Here is an 11,792-nt window from a genome sequence, read left to right as displayed (position 1 = left end):
CCCAGGTAACAGGATGAGAGGACAGAGTCTTAAGCTGCACGTGGGAGTTTAGGTAGTACTTCAGGAAGAATTTCCTCACGGGAAGGGTGATTAGATGTTGGAATGGGCTGCCCAGGGAGATGGAGTTGGATGATGGATCCCTGTGAGGTGTTTAAGAAAAGACTGGACCTGGCACTTTGTGCCATGGTCTAGCTTATGTCATAGGTTGGATTCGATGGTTCCAACTAAATGGATTCTGAGTGACTCTGTGAATACCATCATCTTTATCATTATCACCATTATCACCATCAGTCACACTCTGCTCTCATAGCCTGAGCTACCATTGTCCCTCAAGGGAGCTGGGAAGGCTCTTGGCTTGGATTGAAAAAGGAGCATTTCTTGTGGTCCTTGCATGTGTGTGGGTCAACCAGAAGAAACTGATGATGTGAATTCTTGCCTCAAGTACACCTCAGCTGAGAGGCCTGGGCAGAAGGTACTCGGGCAGAAGAGGCACAAGCACGAGTTACAGCTCACTGCCCCAGCAGCTCAGCAAAGTGGCATAACCAGGGGTTTCTTTGCAACACAAATGAGAGGAAACAGACACTTGGGTAAGTGAAGGGCATCCAGGTCTGTCCTGGTTTCAGCTGGGTTTGAGTTCGTTTTCTTCCCACTAGCTGGTACAGACTTGTGTTTTGCGGCTAGCATGAGACTAATGGTAGCACACTGATTAGTTGGTTGTTGTTCAGCAGTGCGTACCTCAAGCCAAGGACTTTCTGCCTTCCACCAGTGAGGAGGTGTTGGGAGGTAGCATAGCTGGGACAGCTGACCCAAACTGTCCAAAGGGACATTCCATACCACAGAATGTCATGCCCGGTATATAAACTGGGGGGAGCTGCTGAGAGGGGCTGATCAAGGCTCAGTAAGGGGCTGGCCATCAGTCAGAGGGTGGTAAGTCGTTACATTGTGCATAACTCGGGTCTCTTGAGTTTTATTCCTCTCTTTGTTGTCACCTTTTTCATTATTATTTTATTTTATTTCAATTATTAAACTCTTTTTTCTCAATCCCCAGGTTTTTCCTTTTTTTCCCTAGTTCTCCTCCTCTTCCCACCAGGGTTGGGGTAAGAGTGAGCAAGTGGATGTGTGGTACTTAGTTGCCAGCTGAGGTTAACCACAACAACTCCATCACTTGAAATAACAGGGAGAACAACATTAAGTAAAACACTAACAAGTCTTCCCTTGCAATCTTCATATCATGCTGAATGTCTGTCATTTCTTTGGTGAGCTTCCCCAGTGTTTCACTTTTATTCTGGATACTGTTCATATTAATGGTTCAGCTTACACTCACTGGATCTCAAAGGATGCCTTTTTTCCACCCTCCATTATCATTTTTTTTAGGCATATAGGTGTCTGGAGTGCTGGATCCCTTCTGTTTCCTGGATTAAAAAATGTAGCCAGAGCTAATTCAGTCTAATTTAGACAGACTTATTCTCATGGAATTCTGGAGTGCCTTTTCTGAATATTTTTTGATCTTTCAATGTTCTTCTTTAAGCACACAAAATAGAACTGGAGACAATATCCCTGTCACAGAGGGATACTGTTGTTTTTGGGTTTTTTTTTACCTCTTCCTCCCCCTTTAAATCCGTGTATTTAATTCTCCCAGTTGTCAGGTAAACAAACACTGTTTTCCTACACACAGACACAGAGAACACATATCGACAAAGTATGCCTAAAATATATCGACTCAGTCTTACTCACAGTTATGGTTTGTATCCTTTCCCTTATTGTAAACCCTTATTGTTAATAAAAAATTGAAAGAAAAAAATCCAGAGGAAACCAAGTATATTTTTGTTTCATTTTTTAATTTGGCTTCACGCTGAAAATTTAATTTACAAGCCATTCATGAGGAAAATGTCCAGTTGGGCAGAATGAGCCATGATTGTGTAACTGCACTCAACACTTGTAGTGTATCATTTAGGTCCCTTTCAGTAAACCATCATACACCTTCCACAGCACAGTTTAAGCACCTACATCATATGCTCACTTAATCACACCCTATAGTCCATTTTAACCTATCAGACAAGTAACAAGAGAAGAATGCTCAAATTGAGGTATTTCCTTTAAAAATTTACTGATCACTGGCATTCAGAGGTAATGTTAAATCATATAGTTTTAAACATTGAAAAAATGTACAAAAACCAAGTTCATTTTTAAAAAATATTATCCTTAGTCTTCCATGCATGTTAATAAAAAATATAAAAATCAAATTTATAACACTGAAGCTATACCTTTTGTTCTGCAAAAGTATTTCCACAATTGGAGCCACAAGGTATGGTCATCTTTAGTACAATACTTGTTTTTGCTCTTCATTTTATAAAGTATAGTCAGTTCAGTGCAAAGGTAATAGTCTATGTACACAAATCATTGGAGCCACATGAGGGAACTTTACAGCAGAAAATATGCATTTAGATTATTATCCAGTAGCACTAGATATTGTTACACATTTACACTGCACATCCAAGGGCTCTTACAGTAAAACCCTTTTTTTCTTTAAACACACCAGGTCTGTTTGAGCAGCCTTGAAATCAGCAACAGAAGCTGTAGCACTGATGGAACAACCACGCGATACCTCATAAGTGAGTCCCTACAAAACAGCTTCCTGCTCTGTCAGCACAGGTTTCCAGCTAAAAGCATCCTTTTCATGGCAGTGCCTAACTTGGATTCAGTAGCAGTACAAGAAAATTCCAGAATGTGACCATTTCAGTGTCAACTTTTTCGGTTTTGCATTTAAAGTTTCATGTGTGTTCAAAACCATAGTAATCTTTTTTTTCCCCCCAAAATATAAAAATGATATCCTCAATGCAAATTTAACAACAGAGATCAAAATTATTTTTTTTCTGAATTATTTCTCAGCTTGTTCATTACTCAATTTTATTTTTCCAAAAAAGATGAACTAGTACCTGTGATCAAATTAGAAATATCTCACACACCTGGAGAGATGCTGGGAATTACAAAGAGGTTTAGAAAGTGGTCCCATTGAACAGATGTCAAATACTTTCAGAACAACGCTGCAACATTTAAGTAGTATAGTAGATAATACATGGTTAGCTGATGTTTACTCTTGGTCCTCTTCCAGGAAACAAATTCTGTCACTTCTAAAGAAATTGACTTCTGACTTTTATTTCTAACATTGCTGGTTTACATGGACTCTTAATACCCTTAGAGCAATCTGAAAAAGCAATATAAACAAATCACCAAACACAAACAACTACAGAGACAGGCAGCTGTAATGGGTTTGCTTTTTGTCTAAGTATATACAGTTGCTAAGGAGACATGTTTAACTTAAAGGAATTCTAGCTCACATATTTAAAAATACAATTTCATTTTTAGATGTTTACTTTAAAACTGCTTTTGTTGTCTGGAAAATACAGCACTGGCTAACCTAAATGTCCTTTTTGAAATATAAGAAATACTTTGCTTGAAGTTCATTATAAAAGAAAACATAGGACAAAAAATATATACTTAGGCCATAAAAGATCTTTCAAAGTTTATTTCTTTAGCATTTAAAATACAAAATTGTTTTCATGCTGGATAGTGAATAAAAGACATGTATTTGGGTTTCCCCCATATACATTCACAGACTCAGAAACAACCTATTGTCAGATGAATTTCATTTCCAGTACCATGGTAGGATGAAAAGTGTCTGAGCATCAGCTTTCTTCGGTATCCATGAGGAGACTTTGCTTTCAATCACATTTATAGATCCTGCATTTGGAACATGGAAGTGAACAGGCTCACACTGAAAGTGATATATATATATAGCGAGTCAGGAGTCAATCCAATTTAGGGTTTCACTGTAAACTTCTAATACTTCTAAATTTAATTTCTTGTTGCTCACAGGAACAAGGAGAATCTCTTAAGCTCTTTCAGACCTGCTGTCACCTGGACACACCTGCAATGGTTGAAGTGTATGAAAAGAAAGAGCAGTTCTGTACCTAATGGCAGGCATGAGCTAAAACAGTACATGAGCTTTTAGTTTGGTTTTTTTTTTTGGGTAGCATTACCAGAACAGGACTCAAAATATTCACCTGCTGCTCCCAGCTCAGGGAGAAAAGTCCATGGATGTCACTTCAGCTTAAAAGGCAGCAGGGTCTTCTGGCTGCAACAAACCTATGAAGAACAGACAGCACAAGCAAGAACTAGGGATACAGTAAACTGAATTCACCAGCCCAAGAGGCAGAAAAGATCCTTCTTCGCTGTGGGAAAAGGCCAGCTGCAGAGTGACAGCTCTGCTCCCATGCTGGGCATGGATGGGATTTTCTACTTGCTGGTTTGGGATCAGAAGCTCAGCCTGATTTTTCTTCAGCTGACTTTGGCTCACAACTGGCACTCGTAAATATCACTCCATTAATAGTATAAAAATAGAGTATTACAGAAGTAATGACTTTTTTCCCTTGCTTCTGACATTTTTGGTCAAAGGGAAAAAACTGAAATGTAACACTCTACCAAGAGCAGCACCTTTTTTGAGTTCACCAAGCTGTCTCAAGTAAGCTCTGATGTTCATATGGCCCTGTGCAACTCAGCTCAGAGTAAAGCGTGATAACTGTGCTCATAAAAAAATACACCAAAGAGCTAAGTTATGTAACTTACTGAGGTGCAATCAGTGCTTAGGTGATTCTACTGTTTCTGTTCCCAGAGACTGATAATTTGAAAACTGCAAATACATCTATAGTGCAAGGTTCAAATACATCGATAGCCCAAGGTTGGGCTGCACAGGAGTACTCTGCTCTGCCACCCTACCAAGGAAAGTGGAATAAACAGCCACTGCCACCACACAACTAGTAAAATGATTTTGCATAAGGAAATTGCAAGACAATCTTGGCAGTGTCAACAACTACTGTGCAGAAATGTCTCAGCATATCTCACAGAAATATAAACCCTCTATTTTATAAGTCTTTTATATCCTCTGCTCTCTTGGTATTGCCCACTTCAGTTTAATCACATTACATATGATAAAGCACATCGAACCATCTGGGGAAAAGGAAGCTGCTTTCTATAAAACAAATCACTCTTCCACTTGAAGAAGTCAAAGTAATTATTATCTTGAAAGAAACCCGAAATCTTTCCTAGAGAAAGAAACTGTCTCCACTTGGCCACTATGAGATGCACGAAATACTCACAGTATACTCACAGACCCAAGTCCAAACACAGCTAAAGGATGCCCTGTGGATGTTTGCTGCTGTGTTCTCTCAGCAGTTTAACCTCAGTGTTACCATTTATACATAGTTTGACCAAAGGTGTTGGTGACCAGCACTGTATACCCAGTTCACCACCATAACTATTTCCACAGAATGATCATTTTTGTGCCTCTGAGGTGGTGCTGGAGGGTTTTCACCTGTAAGGTTTTACAGGGTTCCTGTCATGGTTTGAATCCTTCTCCATAATTCAAAGAAAAAAAGCAGGGTGAGAAGACGAAATCTCACTTTCTACACTGCCAGTGACCAAGACATTACTAGGATGTAGCAGTACCTTCAAGATGCTGCACCCTCTGATTTCTTCAAGAAATCACCTGGCTTAAATTCTACCTAGTCAGGTTAGCAAAATTACCTGAATGACCATGTCAGCCTTCCTGCTCATATGTGAAACAGATCTTGCAGTTTTGCTGATTGATCAATTAATAATTAAATTAATTAGTAACTAATTATCAATGGCACTGATGATAACTCTAACTTTCCATTTTGTATTCTTCCTTTTTTTTTTTTTTCTTGTAGTGGTCTATTCAGGATAATTTGTTAAATAATTTAAAGTTTCCTAATCAGCTAAAGTTCAAATACCTAAAAAGTAGCAAACTATTTGAAGTGCCTGGTTCACAGGGAACTTCTGTGCCTCAATACGGCTTTAGGAGCCAAATTTGAATTTTGCTAATGTAGAACTCTTGGCCAGTGTATTTGTCATTTCCTGTTTCTCAAGCACTCATGAAAGCTGTGCTAGAGAAAAAACCAAAGGCTTCACATTAAATAAAATGCAACATTTCAGAAAGTCTTATGACCCACACTCCAACCTAAAGAAAAACTGAACTTAGTCGGTCAGAACTTCAATCAGAATTTTGTTTTCTCTCCACCCCAGTTTAGTCCCGTAACATTTGCAAAGCTGTGCTTACAGGTTCTTTTTCTGAGATCACAGGATCTAAAGAATGTGCTACTAGAATTCTGCAACTCGTATTTTTTTAAGTCAGGGCAGGTGGTTTTTTTTTTTTTTTTTTTTTTTTTTTTTTTTTTTTTTTGGTGTCCTTTTTGTCCCTAATGAGAATGCCATTCTTGAAGGAGCAGAGAGCAGAAGGTTACTAAAACAGTTAATATGAGAAGCTATAGATACCACACGGTAATATAAAAGTAGGAAGAATAATTTAATGGAATACCAAAGATGAACTTATCAGGGAACTGATAAATAAATAAAATCACATATCTTTAAAAATTTATCAGATGTTGAAGTGCAACAATGACTTTTCCAGGAAAATGTTTACTGCATTTTATGAACACAAAAATACTCCAACCACCCCAATGCCTAAATTAGCTACCAAAGGTATTCAGCTTGCATGAGGATATTAATAAGAGCTCTGTGTGACACTTAGCTATTTACTTCTGGCAGTTGTGTCACTAAAGAGGTTGCATCACTTCCCTACTGCACACGTGTCCTTTTCAACCCCTGTGACCTAAGGATTTATCCTTTGAAAATGGGATTAGCAAACACACGCACGTCTGGTTGCTATTTATCACACCTAGATCATTCTAGTGACAATAAATGCATTGAAACATATGGTGTAATTAATTAATATAAAACGAATTGTACAGCCTAGTTTCTCCATAAGGCTTACAAATTGCCTATGAAGTGTTTTAAATTTACCTGCTACAGCAACAGACTCCCCCAAAAATTTGTAATAACACTTGCCATACTGTGCTAGAGACAGTGCTTTAAACATGCTTTGCACCTATTAAGCAATTGTTTGGTTTTAGTGGGGTTTCATTATGTTTGAAAAAATATAAATGAAACAACCAAAAAACCAAACCAACCCCCCAGAACTTCAGATATTTTGGATTTTGTTTTTTTTCTGAGTAACTTTAAATACTTGTTCAGGCATATGAGAACAGATACTCAACCTTGGCTGGGTATCTCATACAATATGTAAAAATTCAGGTTGATGCAGGAACTTTGCTGGCAAGGGATGGCACTGTTACATAAGAGTACAAAAATGCTCATCAGAAATGTCAAATGCCTTCACACCCCTGCATGTTTTGTGTAAGGATCATTGAAGCTGAATAGTTGCAAAGAACCAAAGTAATTTCAGCCTATGGCTCCTTGTACATTTAGGGGGCATTGATTCTATCTGTTAAAATATAACAATCTGCCTATAAAATCAGTAATATTTTAATGAATGTTTGGTGAAGGGGAAAGGAAGTTTTCACTTCTAGTCTGACTTTGCATCAAATCCCTGAAAGCTGACTGACACCACCCAGCTGCTCCACAGTCAGATGCCTCTAAAAAGGCTTTTTCTCATGGGGAACTTTTGAAACACTTCTGCAGTTGGGGTTTGATGGATGAGTTGGAACGAGTATTGCTGCGGTCATGTGATATGTTCCAGGCTTCAGCCCTCAAGAGCCTGAGCTCACCACCCAGTGGTAATGTGGCTTCTCTCTCACAAGGCAGTCTAATATTATATACTACAAATGCTAAAATTAATGGAATTATATTAATTAATCTCAACTTCCATGACACAATGCATGATCTAACAATATTTCTATGCAGGCTGATCCTTCAGCATGTCATTTCTCCTATTATGTCTTTATCTCATTTAGCAATTTCTCAAAAGAGGGAGAATCACATTTCCCTCCAGAATCTGTTGTTTTGTCTTATGCCTTTTTAAAAAATGATTTAATCTACCAATTTTTAAATGAGTTTTAATCCACCTAGAGTACTTGCTTGTAACTTGTGTTGGTCACTGACCTTCTCCAGTAGCAGCTCTGGCCTGAGCTCACTCATGCACAGGACTTTCAGTGCCTCTTCACCACACCATGTGGTGCCTGTTTAAGGGCCCATCTACTAGAGGCTGCAGAGCCCTTCACCGCACTCTGTACAGCTTGGGTGCACACAAGTACAGTTGTTACACTCACCACAATTACAAAACACCTCAAAAAAAAAAAGTCAATGAACCTAGGGGCTTTTGTAAAACAGACCCTCAAGTTACACCATATGTGCAAATTAGACACACTCATATTCAGCCAACTTCAATCAGCTTTCTTTGCTCTTTCACAGATGTGGTCAATGTATCTCTTGCTTTGGAGCTTCTCTCACTTCAGAGTTGTCCACAGGATTCTAAGCGTACCTCTTTCTTCTGTTCAGACATGTGTTGGGGAACTCTCTCTCTCCTTCCCTGCATTCTGAAATTCTCAAATTCCCAAGCTCACATACAAAGCAAAAGGTAGCTTAGACAGCCAACTTGAGCCAGGTGCCATAGTCCTGTAGAGATACAATATGTCCAGACTACACCTGCCTTCTCTCACATACTGTATCATTACTGGAAACAGACCTCAGGACAGCTCCCTGTAACCCTGAGGCATGATCAACAAAATCAAGTGTCTCTACTGTAGCTGTCTTCTCTGTTTTCAAAAACTCTAGTGAAGGAAGGCAGGCTGTTCACCCCACCTGAAATAACCCTTCGCCTTAGGTTAACAAGGTGTACTGTAAGAGACTTTTCCTAAGCTTAACTTGCCTTTTCAATTAATAGCCAGCATCTACCATCCTTGTGGAGAAGAGTGTTCCTATTTTTGCTATAGCAACTTTTTCCATATTTAAAGACAAGTTCGCATCTTCCTTCAATCTCCTCTTCTCTGGCTTAAAGGATACTTTTGATCTCTTTTTGAGTACTTTCTGTCCTCCAGACTTTATTCAGTTACACCCCATCTCTCTCAGGTGCCCCAGTATGAACAGGTAACTCAGGTAAGACCTTATCAAATCTTGGTAACGCAGAAATACCAACCTGCTTCTCACAGGGCACATGCTGATGCATCCCTCCCTCAAAAGATGCAAAGACGCATCTTTTCTGCAGCAAAGAGTTGACAGTGCTCAGTTTGACATATTCTGTGTCATCCCTGCCTCAAGATACAGCACAGTAATACTCACTCCCTCCTCTGTGCAGCTGACTCTTCCTACTTAAGTGTAGTTTCTCATATGACTTATTTTTTCAATCAATTTCTCCTATTTTTCATGATCAGTTTTAACTCATATCTTGCCAGCCAGTCTGCTGCTGCCCTGTGAGCTTGGCTTTTGTTACCTAGCTAAATCAAAAATTTAATTATTACCTCCACACACCCCCATAAAGCATATTTTCTTACAGTTTTTCCTCCTACTCTCTTTATTAAAGCCAGTTCCAGTTTGGAGACCTGCCACATACAGTTTGGGATTTTTAAGGACAGATTCCAATACCCTAATGAGCTTTAAAACACATCCTGCTATTTAAAAAATAGTTATAAAAGCATTTGGTACAGACATGCTTTGCTAAAATTCTTCCCTTTCAAATCTTGTTTTAAATTCCTTTATGGGATACTCAATTTTCCATGCACAAACCCCTAAAAAACTGGTCAGAAACGACTTAGAAGATTTTTTGGTTTGGAAGCAGAGTTGCCATCACTGTTATTTTGTAACAGAGTCCTCCTTCCTACTCCTTGAGGCTTTTGTCACATTTCCTAATCAATGAAGCTCTGTGGTTTTATAGTAATAATCTATATTTTCCTCTGAGACCTCCAGCAGCAGTTAAGGCATCTGGCTTTACAAAAGGAAACATAAGTATTACTAATACAAGTGTGGTGGTTTTTTTACAGATCTAAACTATTCTAAGCTTCAATTTTGTTCTATGAAGTATATGGAATGTTGCTGTAGATATTTAACTAGCACTTCTTCAGGATGTTTTGCAACTTATTGCTGGCTTGGCCTCTGAAGTGACTGCAACCTTTTCCAACTTTACTGATAGACCAGAATTTTCATGATGCATTCCATGCTGTATTATCTGTACAGGCTTGCTACAAAAGAAACCTGTGATTCCTGATAAGTCTAAATCAAATACAGCTCTGTAAACATCTCCCATAAAATATTGTGTGGACATGATTTGAATTGGTTATAAGAGAAAAGCACAAACAGTTCAGTTATGTATTTTCAAACAGTATGTGGCATGTCAGGTTGGAAAAAATTCATGTTTAATTGCATCCGGAAGATTACAGTAAAAAAGTGTTGGGGTGAGGGATAAGGAGCTTTTTCTTTTCATTCTACCATGGAAAGAGAAACAATTTTATCATTCAGCAATAAAAATAAAAAGTAATCCTTAGCAAGTTTTTGTATTACTGTTTCCAAACTGTTCACTGAAACCAAAACAAAGGGCCAAAGTATGCTTGCCTTGCTCAAGAGAATAATCCCACCAAAATCAACAAAACTGACTATTCAGATATGGACAGCAAAGTTTGGCCCCAAATAAACATCCCCATAACTAGGGAGAACACTAATCACCAAAGTGCACTTTACACCATAGTAGCTACAGTTTCTTTATACATGCACAGTTTGTGCGACACTTTGTACATGGAACTAGCCAATGGAATATAAATAAGTTGTGCCGCTTCCTTTTAAATATGAACATTAATAATGAAGCACATTCACATTTTTGCCTTTCAAAGACCTTTTCAAAAAAATAAAAACACCTTTCCCAAAGTGACCTGGAACATGTTGTTAAATATAGCACATATGATTCAAAGGATGGTATTCAGGTAGAACTTTCACACACAAAACTGGTATTTGTTGTATAATTGGAGCGACTTATGAAAATCCCAAGAAAATACAACCCTCTCACCAGGAGAGGAAGGTAACAGTTGTAGTGTTAATTCAGTTTCTTCTGCAAGGGCTTCCTTCTATCTCCACTGTTGTCAGGGCTGAAGTCAGTACAGATACCATTAGGAGCAGAAAGAGATGAAGTCTCCAAGCCGCTCTCAGCTCCCATCTGATCAGCATAGAGATAGTCTTCTGCAAAGTGTGGGTGCAACACAGCAAATGTGTAGAAGTCATCTAAAAAAAAAAAAAAAAAAAAAGGTTGTTGCACAGAATCAGCTCTTTGAAACAGAAGGATGCTAAATTTGAATACTTACACATATATATAATCACATGATTTCTTTGGAGAAAAATAGCAACAGTTAACATAATGCTAATCCCCAGTGCTTGTTTTAGCTTCTCAGCATAAGTTTACCACATCCGCAGAGCTGAGATGCTGCAAAGAGTTATCTAAGCCCTCTGAAAACACTTCAGGCCAGAGCTTAGCTGTATGAAGGGGTAAACAGGCTCAGATTTGCATTAAAATGCATGATGAGCACCACATGCCCTGACATAGCATTTCACTATTCACTGGGGGAGTACAGAAGCCCTCCATCTGAGGATCACTGCACATCAAGAGTAGTAATTTCTTAAATTCTTAAAACTCTTTTGCAAATAACGGCCTTTAATGCTTTGCACTCATAGTTTGCTTCAGCCTAACAGCAGCTGTCATTGCTGCTTTCTGATTTCAGCATTTTAAAAGTCCCAATATTTTACAGAATAATACTAAAGAGATAATTTATAACACAGGAAAAAAAAAACCAAACAAAACCCTGATTTTAATGTTGGATAATAACACGATATTAGGAAAAGCCAGATTAAATCTTGGGGGAGTGGGGAATCCTTAACATCAAGAAGTAGCATTTTGTGTTGAAAATCAGACACTGAAACTGTCTCAATTTGCCCATATG

At 38.4% G+C, this 11,792-nt stretch overlaps 1 protein-coding gene across 1 annotated transcript in view; it reads right to left on the bottom strand.

Annotated features, from left to right (window-relative positions):
- Window positions 1–3,495: 3,495 nt before the first annotated feature.
- The window catches only part of LPCAT1 (lysophosphatidylcholine acyltransferase 1), a 65,696-nt gene continuing 57,399 nt past the window's right edge, over window positions 3,496–11,792 (bottom strand). Inside the window, exon 14 of the mRNA XM_066184989.1 lies at window positions 3,496–11,079. Within this exon, the coding sequence (XP_066041086.1) occupies window positions 10,895–11,079 (185 nt within the window). The 3' untranslated portion in view covers window positions 3,496–10,894. The remainder of the gene's footprint in view (window positions 11,080–11,792) is intronic.

This window comes from Chamaea fasciata, unplaced genomic scaffold (genome assembly GCF_029207755.1).
Source record: "Chamaea fasciata isolate MVZ Bird 193981 ecotype frontalis unplaced genomic scaffold, bChaFas1.0.hap1 SCAF_1, whole genome shotgun sequence".
Taxonomy (NCBI): Eukaryota; Metazoa; Chordata; class Aves; order Passeriformes; family Sylviidae; genus Chamaea; species Chamaea fasciata.
The sequence above is the reverse complement of the archived record's forward strand: the minus strand, read 5'-3'. Positions and strand labels throughout refer to the sequence as shown.